At 39.3% G+C, this 17,388-nt stretch overlaps 1 protein-coding gene across 4 annotated transcripts in view; it reads right to left on the reverse strand.

The window, feature by feature from the left end:
• The window catches only part of LOC106091533 (limbic system-associated membrane protein), a 462,509-nt gene that overhangs the window by 83,353 nt on the left and 361,768 nt on the right, over window positions 1-17,388 (reverse strand). For all 4 annotated transcript variants that reach the window (XM_059362688.1, XM_059362685.1, XM_059362686.1 and 1 more), the window contains one exon: window positions 4,155-4,633. In XM_059362688.1, coding sequence (XP_059218671.1) covers window positions 4,155-4,230 — 76 coding nt within the window. In that variant the 5' untranslated portion in view covers window positions 4,231-4,633. The remainder of the gene's footprint in view (window positions 1-4,154; window positions 4,634-17,388) is intronic.

The raw sequence follows: 17,388 nt of genomic DNA on the forward strand, positions 1-17,388 counted from the left end.
TTAAGTCTTGTGTTTGGCGAGTTTGGTTTTAGTTTTGTGATGTTATAAAAAAAAAAAAAAAAATTGCAATTGGATAAAAAAAAAAAAAAAGAAATTAACAGCAAAATTTGACAAGATATAAAGCAAAATAAAAAAAAAAAAAAATGTCATAGAAAGTATATCCATACAAAAAAATATGAAAACTATATGAAAAACATATCTGTAAAGTGACATAGTTTTAGAAAAGAAAATATAAAAAGAAAAATTGATTACAATATTACCGAGAAAAGAGTTTTAAGAAATCAAAGAACATAAAAAGTTTACTTAGACACCTTAACCTAGACTTGCAAAAGGAATGCCATGGAAGGCACATAATTTGATGGGTTATGTCATAACCAAAAAAAAAAAAAAACCAACGTGCTACCATGTATTCTATTACTTTTTTGCCAATAACCCCAGAAAACTTAATATAACAAAAAAAAAAGGCAACAAGACAAAGATAGTAATGATTGAACTAAGAGAAGATAATGTCTAAAGAGAGCCAACTGTCTGTGACAAAAATAAAAGAGATCAAGCACAGCTTGTAAACAAAAAAAAAAAAAAAAAACAAAAATACAAAAATAAAAAAAAAAATATGTTGTAACGAAGCAGTTCAAAATAAAATGTAACAACTAAAGAAGAAGAAGAGATAACTATTCTAAAAGCATTTAAATAAGTGAACGATCTGAAACAAAAATAAAAACAAAGAACAAGAAGAAAAAGCAAGACAAAAAAAAGTATAACAGTTTAGAAACTAGTTGAAAGCAAAAAGATAAAAGAATTAACTAGTATAAAGAATGTAAATAAATAAGAATAATCAAAACAAACAAGACATTTTTTGAAAAAAAGAAAAAAAACAGAAATAAGAAGTAGAGATACAAAATTTCAAATATAACGTAAGAAGGATGGATCAAAGTGGAAGGCAGAAACCTTAAGCAAAATAGAAACCACAACAAAAATCGAGACTAGAATTATATAGTTTTTTTTTATATTTTTAAATTCTTTTTGTAAATATATAGGTATGTACATATATTAGCTTTAAGAAATTCAGTAGTTGTAAGATATATATAAAGAAATACAGGTAAAAAAAAAAAAAAAAAAAAAAAAAAAAAATTAAAACCAAACTTTAAAAATTTTAAAATGTGAACTAAATTTTTAAATAAAATTATAATGAATTTGAATAATATTATCTTTTTGTCTTCTGAGAACTTAATTGGAATGATGGTGTGAACTGAGTTTTGCTGAGGTAGGGTGTTGCATGTTGGAAATGGGTGTGAAGGAATTACGAGTGAGAGACCGGACAGACGACATGGACAATAGACAGTAATCGGACAGACATATTCGAACAGAAATGGGTATATTTTCGGAATCAGGAGCCATGAGAATATACATAGGCTACAGACTTGCAGAGTCGTAGATGGGGTGGGGGCTCAAATGACGGACGTGACATTGGACAGTGGACCTTGTGTGCGTATGCATACGTATCTATGTTTTTTTTTTTTTTTTTTTTGTTTTCTTTATGTATCCTTTTTTTATTTTTCTTATGACACGAGAAATTTTATGTTTTTGGTTCGTTGTGACTTGTGGTGAGAAGTATCCATACCCCAATACCGTCGAGCTACCGGATAACGCCACCGTGTCAGAATATCATTTATAAGTCACAGCAGGGATAAACATGAACCATAACAATCCGTTCCTTCTTTCTTCCTTCCCACATTTGACTATTTTTCATACCTTTTCAGCCACCTCATCATCCCCTTTGTCTTTTCCATCCTCCCCTATTCCGTCTGTTCTTCCTTGATCCTTTCTCCACACTTAAAAATTCCGTCTTTTCTTCTGTTCTGTCTTACGTAACTTTTTTCGTAACTCCTTCCGAAACTTCTTCCGTACTTTCTTCCTATCCTTCTTCTGCTCGTTATGCCGTAACTTCTCCAGTCCTTGCTTCCGTTACATCTTGCATCCCTTCTTCTGGACTACTTCCTATTTCCTTATATCCTATATTTAGAACTTCTTCGGCGCGCCTTACACTTTTCCTCTCATTCCTCTTTCCTCTCTTTAGAACCATCTTCCGCCCGTTCTTCTTACATTTCTACAACTAACACTTGTTCGGTCCCTTCTTTCGTCACCCTTTCCATCAGTTACACCTTCCGTTCCTTATTGTTTTCAATCTATTGTCCCTCCTTTCATCAGTTCTTCAGGCAACTCCTTCCATCTCTATGCCCCACTACCCTTCCTTCACTACTCCCTCCTTTCAAACCTTCTGTCTCTTAAATTTTTCCTCAAAGTTTTGTCTCTTCCATCATTTTGTCACGATTTGTTTGTCCTTTAAACGACTTTATAACACAAACTCATACTGTTCAGCATAAATATTTCAGTACCTATTTCAACAATGAAAAATTATTGCCAGTAAAGCGAATTACATACACATCCACATGCTCCATGCTGCTCTGTCAGTCCTTGGATTTAGTCAATCATGGGCTTGCATTTTTCACCACTTTTCACCAGAGAGTATATTTCTCTGTTATTATGCTATGCCTGCTCATCAAAGCGACATGATTTTGCAAAGTAATAAAATCATGTCCTGTCGCCTTGCCGCCATACAAAAGGATAATGATATTGAAATGTTCTCTGCGTTGAATGGTAAAAGCGCACACAAAAGAGATTTTCCAAGCGTTAACCAGCAAAAGGAAGACGACATGTTGCCAAGATCCAACATGTCATAATCATGGTCTTCAATTTATCTTAGATTTAGGAGAGGACCTTGCTGCCGCTGCTGAGCAAGGCATGGGGTAAAGCCAAAGTAAGTAAAAAAAAAACAAAATCAACTCCCTCCCTTCCTCTCTCACTTTCTATCTATTCAAGTGTTTTACCATGGGCCTAGCAAGCTTTGGCAAGCATTTTTTTGGGGGGGTTTCAAAAAAAAAAGCCTGAAAACACGTTAAGAGCGGAGTTTAAAGTACATGTTTTCTGGCAATTTACTCTACATTTTCACACTCGTGTGACCTCGATGTAATTTAATGAAAATTGTGGGAAATCCTTTTGACACTTCCCTCTACGGTCAATGGGCAAGATGAAAAGCTGGCCAACAGCTAGCCGTTGTACCTGACCAAACAACACCTTGTTGGGTGCTGGTAGGCAATCGTGCTGGTGCTGCCGAGTTAAGGTTGGCAGTGGTCATGATGGCTCCAAAGGCGTTGAAATGTAAATGGGCTAAACAATTCTCTACAACCCCACCTAGGGTTGAGTGTAAGGGGGAGGTACTTTGCTGCTGCTGCTGCTGCTGCTGCTTCTTGTTTTGCACGTCTTCTGGGCAGTGTGCAAAACAGGGCCACAAATGTTTGCTCTTCATCAATGACTTGCGGTGCCTGAAACACTTAGCCTACACAATGCCTCAATTTGGGCCAGGTGCTTGTAGGCGAGGGTAGGGAGTTTGTTATGCTTGGTAAAATCGTTGGTTGGCGGTAATGCTGGTCTTGGTGTGGTGTAGCAAAATGATGATGAAAAATTCGTAATTACTGATGATGATTTGGTGGAAGAACCATTTGACCGCTGGCCTCAGGCTGCCACAGAGCCTAGTAAATGATGAAAGCGACCATGAAGAATGATGTTTAGTTTTATAGGCGGGCAGGAGGTGTTGGGAGAGCGACCAAGACCTTGTAGCAGTATCTGAAGTGGATGGTCAGAACAATTTGCTGGCATTGGACGATGATTCATAATTTGCCAGGCAATTGAAATAGAAATGACAAGTCATCATCCATTTCTTAGGCTATTAGGCCTCCCCAAAAATGACAATTTTACAAAATTGCTACATTAACGACACCAACACACGCAACACCAACACCAACATAACACCCCCACCATGACCACAGGGGCAAGGCTCTGGGAAGCCAACAAACTGAAAAGCTGTGCCATTTGCTTGGTAGGGGGAGAGTGATGTGTTTAGCCACATTTCAAGCATTTAGTCAATCCATCATCAAATGGCCAAGTCTCATATACAAATATTTTCGTTTACTTATGCAAAATATTACAACTTGTCACATCTTGACAATGTGTGTGAGTGTGTGTGTGTGCATAAGAAATGTATTACTTTTATATTGGATAAGCATGTGTGTGTGTGTGTGTTTGTGTGTACTTACCCAGCAGTATAAGAAAGATTAGCTGCATATTAATCAAACATCCCAGGCGATGGAAATTCAAGCTGGCCAATAACATCTCTTCCCACGGCTGTGATATAGCTGCTGCCGCTCCTGTTGAGCTGCTGGCTGCTCTAGATGATGATAATGGCAATAGCTGCTGTTGCTTGGTAGCGCTCTCTCGTTTTTTTTCCTCCTATTTTTCAATTCAATTCTTGATCTCTCTATTATGGTTATTGAAAGCAGAGTAATGTCCTTTTATGTTTCTAATAGTCTTTGTTTGATATCGGCAAGGAATTGATGTTGATGTTGAATTGGTTGTTGTTGTTGTTGCTGTTGCTGCTGCTGCTTGTGATGATGATGATTATGATGTTTTGCATATTTAAATTGACAATCATTTATAATAATTGGCTTCATATTCTAAACATCTATTAGAGACTTTATTGTTTTGCCTTATCTCGCTGTTTTCATCTGTTTTGTATCTATTGTTGACAAAAAGAAACAAAAAAAAAAGACAAGAGAAAAAACCAATGTTCTGGCATGAGAAAGTCATAAGCAATTGTGATTGTAAGGAAAAAGTTTTTCATAATTTGTACAAAACGAAAGAAACAAAACACAAAGAGATTGCTGGAGGTTTTGTACACTTATTGAAGTGCTTTTATATTGACATGCACACCTACATGTAACGGCATACACTTTGTTTACTTTAAACATGGGTGAAAGTAAAAATACACTCGTGAAAATATGGGAGAAAAAACCCAATTTTTATCTCCATCAAAATAATCTACCCCAAATATTTTAACAAGGATTTTAACAAAGTGACATGTGAAAATTTCTCAAGGGCAAAGTGTAGCACTTGAAAGTACCTCCCCCCGGCCTAATTTTAAAAAAACGCCAGATTTCGGAGAAGGCTGGGGAAATTTCAGATAAATTTCTTTGCTACCTTATATTGGGTTGCCCAAAAAGTAATTGCGGATTTTTCATATAGTCGGCGTTGACAAATTTTTTCACAGCTTGTGACTCTGTAATTGCATTCTTTCTTCTGTCAGTTATCAGCTGTTACTTTTAGCTTGCTTTAGAAAAAAAGTGCAAAAAAAAAGTATATTTGATTAAAGTTCATTCTAAGTTTTATTAAAAATGCATTTACCTTCTTTTAAAAAATCCGCAATTACTTACATAGGAGGTTGTCGCAATGGCCTACCAGAAATTGAGCTGTTGCTCTTCACGCGTAGATATAACACCGTAGTTTAGACTCCTGTCATTGGACGAGGTCACCCTGCGGCTGTCGAAGGAGGGAAAGTACCTAGGCACAGTCCTCGATTCGAAACTGTACTGGAAGAGTAACACCAAGAAAAGAAGCCGTATGGCACTATTCTCCGTCATTGGACGAGGTCACCCTGAGGCTGTCGAAGAAGAAACTCTTCTGTCGAAGAAGAAACTCTCCTGGAAGAGCAACACCGAGGAGAGAAGCCTTGAGGCACTATGCTCCGTCATTGGACGAGATCACCCTGCAGCTGTCGAAGAAGGGGAAGTGTCTTGGCATAGTCCTCGATTCGAAACTGTCCTGGAAGAGGAACACCGAGGAAAGAAGCCGTAAGGCACTGTGTTCCGTCATTGAACGAGGTTACCTTGCGGTTGTCGAAGAAGGGGAAGTACCTAGGCATAGTCTTTGATTCGAAACAGTGCTGGAAGAGCAACACCAAGAAAAGAAGCCGTAAGGCACTGTGTGCTTTTTATACCCACCACCGTTGGATGGGGGGTACATTCATTTAGTCATTCCGTTTGCAACACATCGAAATATCAATTTCCGACCCTACAAAGTATATATATCTCGGATTGTGGTAAAATTCTAAGACCATTTAAGGATGTCCGTGTGTCAGTCTGTCTATCCGCCTGTCCGTCCGTCTGTTGTAATCACTATACAGCCTTCAAAAATTGAGATATTGAGATGAAATTTGGCACAGATAAGTCTTTTTGATGCACGCTGGTTAAGTTCTTGAACGGGTCAAATCGGACCATATTTGGATATAGCAGCTATATGGACCGATTTTCCGATAAAGGGTATAATGCCCATAAAAACTTTATTTTTTAACCGATTTCGCTGAAATTTGAAACAGTGGGTTATTTTAGGCCTAACGACATCTGACCTAAATATGGTACATATCGGCCTATGTTTAGATATATATGCCATATAGACCGATCTCCCGATAAAGGGTCTGAAAGCCATAAAAACTTTATTTTTCATCCGATTTCGCTGAAATTTGAAACAGTGGGCTATTTGAAGCAGCCCGACATCTGACCTAAATATGGATTAGATCGGTTCATATTTAGATATAGCTGTCCTATAGACCGATCTCCCGATAAAGGGTCTGAAGCCCATAAAAGCTTGATTTATCATCCGATTTCGCTGATATTTAAAATAGTGGGTTATTTTAAGCCTCCCGACATTTGGCCTAAATATGGTTCAGATCGGCCTATATTTAAATATAGCTGCCATATAGACCGATCTCCCGATAATGGGTCTGAAGGCCCTAAAAGCTTTATTTTTTAACCGATTTCGCTTAAATAGTGTGCAGTTGTAAGCCTTCTAACATCCGACTCAAACGTGATAAAGATCGGCCTATATTTAGATATAGCTGTCATATAGACCGATCTCCCGATAAAGGGTCTGAAGGTTATAATAGCTTTATTTATTACCCGATTTTGCTGAAATTTAAAACAGTGGGTTATTTTAAGCCTCCCTACATTTGGCCTAAATATGGTTCAGATCGGCTTATATTTAAATATAGCTGCCATATAGACCGATATCCCGATAATGGGTCTGAAGGCCCTAAAAGCTTTATTTATTACCCGATTTCGCTAAAATTTGGAATAGTGTGCAGTTGTATGCCTTCTAACATCCGACTCAAACGTGATAAAGATCGGCCTATATTTAGATATAGCTGTCATATAGACCGATCTCCCGATAAAGGGTCTGAAGGTTATAATAGCTTTATTTATTACCCGATTTCGCTGAAATTTAAAACAGTGGGTTATTTTAAGCCTCCCTACATTTGGCCTAAATATGGTTCAGATCGGCTTATATTTAAATATAGCTGCCATATAGACCGATATCCCGATAATGGGTCTGAAGGCCCTAAAAGCTTTATTTATTACCCGATTTCGCTAAAATTTGGAATAGTGTGCAGTTGTATGCCTTCTAACATCCGACTCAAACGTGATAAAGATCGGCCTATATTTAGATATAGCTGCCATATAGACCGATCTCCCGATTAAGGGCCTGAAGTCCATAAAAGCTTTAATTTTTAACCGATTTCGCTGAAATTTAAAACAATGGGTTATTTTTAGCCTCCCGATATCTGACATAAATATGGTTCAGATCGGCCTATATTTAGATATAACTGCCATATAGACCGATCTCCCGATAAAGGGTCTGGAGGCCATAAAAGCTTTATTTTTTAAACGATTTCGCTAAAATTTAAAACAGTGGGTAGGTTAAGCCCTCCCATTATCCGACCTTAATATGTTTAGATATAGCTGCCATATAGACCGATCTCCCGATAAAGGGTCTGAAGCCCATAAAAGCTTTATTTATTACCCGATTTCGCTTAAATTTGAAATACAAAATTCAACAGTGACTTATATTTATAAGACCACTCAATGTCCGTGCCAAATTTGGTTGCTAAGTTATGCAATTTTCATCGGATTGTGACGAAAAGGGTTTACATATATACTCGAGGTGGTGGGTATCCAAAGTTCGGCCTTTTTGCTTGTTACTCCTGCAGGAGGATGTTCGGTAGGAAGTGAGCGTATCTCCAAAGATGATTCATTGGATGTATAAGGCTATCGTGAGACCAGTACTGACCTATGGAGCACTGGTGGAATAGAGGAATGCTGTATGTTAGGTGAGGTTACGTTGAAAAGAGGGTGCAGATATTAATCCACCTCATGCCACTATGGACATACACCTAAGCCAATAATCGGTTTGTTGTGCACTCTAAAAACTATGAAGTAACCTCTTAAAAGAAAAATTTAAGTGATTAATTCCTTGCTACTTACAAAATCTTTAATTGTTTTCAAAACCACTCCCCTAAGTTGGTTTATGTCTAGTATTGAGTCCTCATCTAAGTGCCGGTATCTGTTAGACGCGAAAGTCGGGCAATGACAAATGAAATGCTTCAACGTCCCATCATCTTCCCCACATGCCCTACCCATGCTATCACTTGCCGCACCGATTTTATATAAGTGAGCTCGTAGTCCTTTGTGTCCCGTTATGATACCCATAGCTGTACTGACCTCCTTCTAACTTGCTTTCAGTAATAGCCTCGTCTTCTCACGATCTGCATCCCCCATAGGATTTTCGCCGTCCTATCGATCGTTTCGCTGTTCCACAATGTTAGGTTAGGTTTAAGTGGCAGTTTGCCATCAGGCGCACTTAGACGTTTTCGTCGTTGCTGGCAACTTTCGGTCTGTAAGCATGTTTTCCAATTACACAGTGACACAATGACTGAGAAGTCTGTTCTAGCCAATGACAGCAAAGCAGTAGACCCTTTGAAGTCTAGATTAGGCTACATAGTTTTGGAATGCTCACAGCCCCCTCTTTGTCACCATCTATCATTCGTTGTCCTTCGGGCCTGATCTTGAAAACTTAGCTTACATGTCGCTAGAGGCATACCCACAGATTCCAGTATCCCTGGAATGTGCAGGGTAGTTCCTAGTCTCACAAGCTCGTCCGATTAACACTTCCCCGAGATATCTCTGTGGCCCGGCACCCAAAACAGGTGAATTTTGAACTGTTCAGTCATCTCGTTAAGAGATCTGCGAAAGTCTAGGGCGGTTTTTGTATTCAGAAATACGTTCTCCAGGAATTTAATGGCTGTCTGAGAAGATATTTATGCCAACCGTCATTAGCCATTCCACTACTTCTTTGATTACAAGGATCTCCGCTTAATACACACTGCAGTGGTCGGGTAACCTTTTCGATATGACCAGTTCTATTTAGATCTTTAGAGTACACCCTAAAGCCCACCTGGTCGTTTAGTTTGGAGCCATCCATATAGAAGTCTATGTAACTTCTGTTACCAGGGGTATGGTAGTTCCAATCGGTTCTATCAGGAATAGTGGTACAGTCATTTTTATCAAAAAGCGGCTCAGGTAGGGTGTAATCCACACTGCCTGGAACATCGCATGTTGTATCAAGGATAACACAGTGTCCGTAGCCGCTATATGACCAATGAGAAAGCTTGCTTAGCCTCACGGCAGTGGTCGCTGCAATTTGGATAGCCACAATGTTCCACAATGTTGCATGCGCATGTGTCGCCCACTACCTTAACTCAGACTACGTCGACCCGATAGGCTTCGGGTTCATTGACGGCAGTCCTCTGGCCTTCACCGCCAAATCGTCTGCCCTTTTATTTCCCCTTACTCCGTTATGGCCCGGCACCCAAACGATGCTGATTTTCCCCTCCTCAGTGAAGGCGATAATCTCCTTCTTACACTGCAAGACTGTTTGCGACCTGGTTGTTATTGCCCTTATGGCAATTTTACTGTCAGTTAATATGTTCACACTTGACGTCCTTGCGTTTGCACCACACCACCTCACGCATTCCGTGATCGCCCGTTTCTCCGCCTGCAGGTCCTTATTATGGTCAGGCAGTCTAAAACAGATCTTAGTCCTTGGGATCTCAATGTTGAGCCCCAGGCCCACTCTGTCCTCTAGCTTTGATCCATCCATGTAACATGATTTTGCAGATGCCAATACTAGGCTTCCGGCAATGTAGGACTGTGCCGCTGGCAGCAGTGCCTCGCACTCGACTTCAAGGTTCATCTCAGGTATCCGATCGGAAACCTCTGCACTTCCTTCCAGGTTTTCTATCATCGCCTCGATTATACCGCAATCTTCCGTCTACGGTGCTATATAGACGGAAGATTGTGATCTTAATTCCATAAAAGGTGGATTTGTTTCCTGATTTCGCTGAAACTGTAACTTTTATAAGATTTCTCGGAACCTGAATTAAATATGATCCAGAATAGCCCCATTTTTCATTTTACTATGGATATGTTAATGGAGTTGTTATAAAAGAGGATGGTTGTTTTATCCATGATGGTTGGTATCCAAATTTCTGCACGGCCGAACTTGGCACGCTTCTATACTTGTTTTTGATTACTTCGCTAAGCTCAACATATAAGAATGAGATCATTAGGGCAATAAATGTTAGGAAATATTTATTAGGAGAAAAATTTCACTTCAAGTGCTAATTAGTCTAAATAGTTAACCATTTCAAAAGTTCGAGACTATTACAGGGGCAAACTAGTTGCAGAAGTAAACAAATTATGGAGCCAGTTAATTTCCCAAATTACCCCTTTTATATCCTAAGCAATATATTGTTTTTTTTTTCTTTCATTATACCTACTTGTGTTAATCCAAAACAAACTGCTCTGAAAGCCTTTAACTAGAGGTTTCATCATGGTATTAATTATATGTTTAGTAAACGTGACATATGTTTGCTAACAATTTGGTGTTCCATAAAACCTAGAAATACCACCGAGAGTGGGTGTGTATTTGCCAATTAATTTTGATATTCATAATCATCATGTATTAGAGGGAGGGAGGGAGGGAGGTAGGGTCATATGTGCTGTCTCCCCTTTTATTTTCTATCACCCATCGAAATACAAGGACTTTAATTAATGAAAACCCATTCGTCGAATGTTAGAGTGTTTTGATAAATTTTCTCGCGTCATTATAACACACTCCTCACCTCTATGTGAATTTGGTTGTTGATGTGTGTGTTTTATAATTAATTTGTAGATTTTCTCTACTGGTTCTTATGCCAGGCAATCGTAGCGTATAATTACTATTAATTTGGTGTACCATGGTACGTATGATTATTGATTTGATATTTTATTGAAAGGAATTAAAATGTATACTTATGCAATAGCAGTGTATATGATATCCTTAGTTAAACAAGTGTGTGTGTGTGTATATAAAGCAAAGCTGTATATACACATACATTTGTTTTATGAAACTAATATTTAGTTGAAAGATTTTCCCCCTATTTTATGTTAAAATTTCGGAGTATTAAAGCTAAACTTGTGCATGTTTATTTTAATACCCACTGTATCTCGTATAATCTTCGCCAGCAGGATATTAAAGAAATCACACGATAGGTTGTCTCGTTGTCTGAAACCTCGTTTGTCATTAAATGGTTCCGAGAGATTATTTCCTATGTAATTTTGCTGGGATAACAAACTCTGACATGGCTTCAAATACAATTGAAAGTAAAGGGGTATTGAAAGCTGCTTTGTAGTCAACAAAGAAATGTTAGATGTTGATTTGTCCTTCTCTGGTCTTTTCCAGGGTTTAAGCAGAGCGAATATCTGGTCTAGGGTCGATTTACCAGGTCCAAAGCCGCATTGATAGGGCCCAAATATCCTTTTGACTTTAGGTTTTATTTTTTCTCACAATACGCTCGAGAGTATCATGTATGCGATGGATTGGAGACTTATTCCTCTGTAGTTGGTACATTCCGCCTTATCGCCTTTCTTGTGTACGGGACATAGTATGGTGAGATTCCAATCATCGCGTATGCATGTTTCTAGTCCGATTGTGTAGATAACCTGATGTACACGCCTTATCAGCGTGTTGTCTCCGGTCTTAAATAGTTCAGGAGGTAAGCCGTCGGCTCCTGCTGCCTTGTTGTTCTTTAGTCGGTGTCACTGCTACTTGGACCTCATTCTGACTAGGAGGCAAACATTCAATACCATCATCCAGGGATTGGTTCTTGGGGTATCCTCTTCGCCGCCAACGTTGGACACTAGCAGTTGGGTAAAATGTTCTTTCCATATCTCAGCATGCTATCTGTGTTAGTTACCACATTTCCTACTTTGTCTCTGCAGGAGAATGTGCCTGCACCAAAGCCATCGGTTTGATGTTTAATTCTTTGGTAGAATTTCCGGATTTCATTCTGCCTCCTGTACATCTCAATTCGCTCACACTCACGTCGTTCCATTTCCTTTTTCTTTCTGTGGAATAGACGTTTCTACTCTCTCCTTTTCTCCCGATACCTCTCCTTCATCTGGCGCGTTGCTACCGATTGCAGGGTTGTTTTATATGCCGCATTCTTGGCGTTAGTAGCATCTCGACACTCTTGTCTTACCATGGGTTTCTTGGGGGAGGCTTCCGGTACCCAAGTACGGATTTCGCGGCATTTTCCATGGAGTGGGCAATGGATTGCCACTGCACCATTATATCATCGGAACAAGGAGTGCTTTCATCAAGCAGTTGGATCAGTCGAGTGGAATATGCCGCTGCCATCTGTTGTATTTGCAGCTTTTCAATGTACTTTCTTTTAAAAAATCCGCAATTACTTTTTGGGCAACCAATATATAGAGAGTGCGGACATTCCAGGTGCAGATCCGCAAATCATGGCCCTTTTTATACCCACCACCGAAGGATGGGGGTATATTCACTTTGGCATTTCGTTTGCAACACATCGAAATGTCCATTTCCGACCTCATAAAGGGTAAAAATCTAAGACGATCTAGTCATGTCCGTCCGTTTGTCTATCTGTCTGTTGAAATCACGCTAAAGTCTTTAAAAATAGAGATATTGAGCTGAAATTTTGTACAGATTTTTTTTTTGTTCATAAGCAGGTTAAGTTCGAAGATGGGCTATATCGGACCATATCTTGATATAGCCCCCATATAGACCGATCGTCCGATTTAGGGTCATAGGCCCATAAAAGCCACATTTATTATCCGATAATAAATGCGGCTTATATGCCCATAAGACCCAAAATCGGCAGATTTGTATATATGGCAGCTATATGTCAATATGGAGGCTATCGTATCGCGGAGGTTATCTGTCCGCCTATGACGCTGAACGCCAAAGTTCGAATTCTGGCAAGAACATTAGAAAACTTTTTTCGTCGGTTGTTTCCCTTCTTATTGCTGGCGATATTTGTGAGGTACTATGCCATGCAAAGAAGTCATGTAAAATCCTCTCCCCAAAGATGTGTCTCTTTATGAGGCACGCCGTTCGGACTCGGCTATAAAAAGAAGGTCCCTATCATTGAGCTAAAACTTGAAACGGACAGCACCCATTAATATGTGAGAAGGTTTTCCCTGTTCTTTAATGGAATGTTCATTGGCAATTTTGCATTGCACATTAAGTAGTCAGAGAATGTATGCACAATGTCTGGTGGGAAAACACTGGAACTACTCTTTCCCGGAAAACTCTCCCACGGATAACTTGGCGCCAAAAGTGGCAGCTACTAACATGAATTCGTCCATAAAAGGTGTTTCTAGATTTTTTTTTGTTTTTGACCCCTCACAACTCTTTCGCGACCGTGATGTGTCATAGCTGTATATACACCGATTTTCATTTGTGGTGGGTACTCGTAGTTTGGCCCAGTTAAACTTGACGTGTTTTTATACCCTCCACCATAGGATGGGGGTTTATTAATTTCGTCATTCTTAGAACCCATAAAGTAAATATATTCTTAATCGACATGACAATTTAGGTCGATCTAGCCATATCCGTTCGTCTGTTCGTCCGTCTGTCCGTCCGTCCATCTGTCCGTCTGTCCGTCCGTCTGTCTGTCCGTCAGTCTGTTCGTGAGTCCGTCCGTCTGTCCGTCCGTCCGTTTGTCTGTCCGTCCGTCTGTCCGTCCGTCTGTCCGTTCGTCTGTCCGTCCGTCCGTCTGTCCGTCCGTCTGTCCGTCCGTCTGTCCGTCCGTCTATCCGTCCGTCTGTCCGTCCGTCCGACCGTCCGTCTGTGCGTCCGTCTGTCCGTCCGTTTGTCCGTCCGTCTGTCCGTCCGTCTGTTAGTCTGTCCGTCCGTCTGTCCGTCCGTCCGTCCCTCTGTCTGTCAAAAGCTCGCTTACTTTCGAAGGAGTAAAGCTAGCCGCTTGACATTTTGCACAAATACTTCTTATCAGTGTAGTTCGGTTGGGATTGTAAATGGGCTATATCGGTCCATGTTTTAATATAGCTGCCATATAAACCGATCTTGGATCTTGACTTTTTGAACCTCTAGAGGGCGCAATTCTTACCCGATTTGGCTGAAATTTGGCACAAAGAGTTTCGGTATGACTTCGAACAACTGTGCTAAGTATTGAAGGGAAATCGGTTCATAACCTGATATAGCTGTCATATAAACCGCTCTGGGGTCTTGACTTCTTGAGCCTCTAGAGGGCGCAATTCTTACCCGATTTGGCTGAAATTTGGCGCAAAGTGTTTCGGTATGACTTCCAACAACTGTGGTAAGTATTAGGGGAAATCGGTTCATAACCTGATTTAGCTGTCATATAAACCGATCTGGGGTCTTGACTTCTTGATCCTCTAGGGGGCGCAATTCTTATCCGATTTGGCTGAAATTTGGCACAAAGTGTTTCGGTACGACTTCCAACAATTGTGCTAAGTATGGTTTAAATCGGTTCATAACCTGATAGAGCTGTCATATAAACCGATCTTGGATCTTGACTTTATGAGCCTCTAGAGGGTGCAATTCTTATCCGATTTGGCTGAAATTTGGCACAAAGTATTGCGGTATGACTTCTAACAACTGTGCTAAGTATGGGGGAAATTAGTTCATAACCTGATATAGCTGTCATATAAACCGACCTGGGGTCTTGACTTCTTGAGTATCTAGAGGGCGCAATTCCTATCCGATTTGGCTGAAATTTGGCACGAAGTGTTTCGGTATGACTTCTAACAACTGTGCTAAGTATTGAGGGGAAATCGTTTCATAACCTGATATAGCTGTCATATAAACCGATCTGGGGTCTTAAATTTTTGAGCCTCTAGAGGGCGCAATTCTTATCCGATTTGGCTAAAATTTGGCACGAAGTATTTCGGTATGACTTCCAACAACAAATCACTCCATAACCTGATATAGCTGCCATGTAAACCGATCTCCCAGTTGCAGTTTTTGAGCCTCTAGAGGGCGCAATTATTATTCGATTTGCTTGAAATTTTGGAGGTGGTGTTTTTCTACCTTTTTCAGGTAGTTTCATTCAAAAAACATGACAAATGCCATCCATGGTGGAGGGTATATAAGATTCGGCACGCTTTTACTTGTTGTAGTTATTTGTATTTGAATTGACAAACTGCCCTTCGTTATGCTGATGCCTGGTGTAAGCAACCACAAAAACTTTTCATGTGCTTTTCATCAAAGAGTCAATTACAATTACGCGTAACATTCAAAAAAACGTTTTTCTTCGAGCGCATACAAACGCAGTGACACAAAGCACTTAGTTGTTAAATTCCCTACAAAACTTTGTTGCTATCAGCTATACAGGATGGAGGAGGGGAAAACGTGGCCTCCCCTATTTCATCACTTCCCCTTAGGGCAAGGAAAGAAAAAATAAGCGAGAAAAGGGACAAAAGTTCATTGAAAGGATTTTTGTACATTTACACTCTTCTGGAGTATAGCAGAAAGCAGGGTAAGTGTTCCTCTTTGGCATGGTATGGCGATATGGTTTGTTTTCAACTTACACTCTATGCAACATTGTCTGCTTGCCTTTCAGCCTGAGTCCTTTCCTGTCTTCACAAATTATCCTTTTTTTGTTGCTTGGTTTCTGTTTTTTTGTTGTTCTTCCCTACTTGGTTTTAGTTTTTTTTTCTCAAATAGCTCTAGAAGTTGTTGCTGTAAAAAGTTTGTTTATTTGTATGTGTAAGCATGTATGTTGTTTATTAATCTGTATATATGTTTGTCTGTGTAAGTTGCTGTTGTTATTACCCAGGATGCTTGGTGTTGCTGGTATTCAGGTTTTCTATGTTCCTATTCCAGGCAAACTTCTAGCCTTTCCTTTTCATTTTCATTCTAGGAGAAGGGAAACCCTTTCTCTCGACTTTGTCGTAGAAAATTTCCTTGTTTTTTGTTCTTCTTCATTGGTTACAAATAATAACAATAATGAAAAGGGATGTTTAATAAAATCCTTAAAAAAAGGCACAGCTTTTGCTTATGGCACTAGCACAATGACACGCATTCATTGTAGCTTATACACACATATATAGTTTGCAGAAATAGAAACTTTTTATTGGTATGAGTGTGTGTGTGTGTGTGTGTGCTTATGAAAGAGTTTGTTTTACAGTTGTGGTCAGTGAAGAAGCACTGACTACCCCTCAGCCATATTGGAATAGAAAATCTGTACCGTCTGGGAATTTTATTGGCCCATTTTACCCTTTTGAATTGTTTTCGTTTTCTAAGGAAATTATATTTGTTTTGCTGCTGGCAAGTAGGCCCATCACAAAGAAAATGACCGCTTATTTAAACACTGCGCGACATTTGAATAGGCTGCCTCTCCCACTCTCGCTCTCACAATGCAAACAAAACCTAAAGGAAGTTCTAATTTTTAAGGAGTTTCTTGTTTGCTATGGTATGGCTTTTGCAGTATGCTATGCTGGATAAGGGTATTTGAAGAGGAAAATACAAAAAGTAAGCATGCTTTCAAGTGTTTGACTTAACTTACTAAAGCTAGCATAAGTTCTGGGCTGATTAAAAAGCTTATCACTGAGATTCTTTTTTCTTGCCACAGACTATTTGTAGTGGATTTGTTGTTAGTTTTATCTTTGATTGCGGCTGGGTTCTGTAAAGCAATAGGCAAATATGATATTCTGACCATTTCCGCCTTTTCATCCTCTTGCTTCATTACTGGGTTTTAAAATATTTATCTATATTGGTTTTAGAAAATGTCATGCGTTTCATGTAATATAGAGATCAATGTCAATTAAGGTTTAAATAACACAAGACAACAGTGCTTTTTGTGGCATAAGCATTTGCCACATACCAGTTTAAGCATTAAAATTTAATAAGGATGAAAATTATTATTCACAAGGAAAACCACATTTCAAAGCCCAACACACGCCTGCTACTGTCTTCGGAAACGCACACCTTGCCATATCGATGTTAGAATGCATATTGTTTTAAAATTTTTGTATAGTAGGAGAAACCTCAAGTGTTTTCAAATCAAAAAAGAAGAATACTTGGAAAAAAATAGGCAAAACATATTTTTCGAAAACAGGAACAGACATGATAGTCTAAATGACTCAGGTGACGTATACGTGTTATTAATTAATTGAACAGGGTGGCGTATGATTTTTCAAATCTATAAAAGCCCTCATAATGGCGACTGTAAAGTATCTTTAAACGCACATAACATCACCCATTGGCATACAAAATTGGGCATGAGGCAGTCATTACTATTTTGAGGCTTAAGGCGATGGGAGAGTGGAT

The sequence above is a fragment of the Stomoxys calcitrans genome, chromosome 2 (assembly GCF_963082655.1).
Source record: "Stomoxys calcitrans chromosome 2, idStoCalc2.1, whole genome shotgun sequence".
Taxonomy (NCBI): domain Eukaryota; kingdom Metazoa; phylum Arthropoda; class Insecta; order Diptera; family Muscidae; genus Stomoxys; species Stomoxys calcitrans.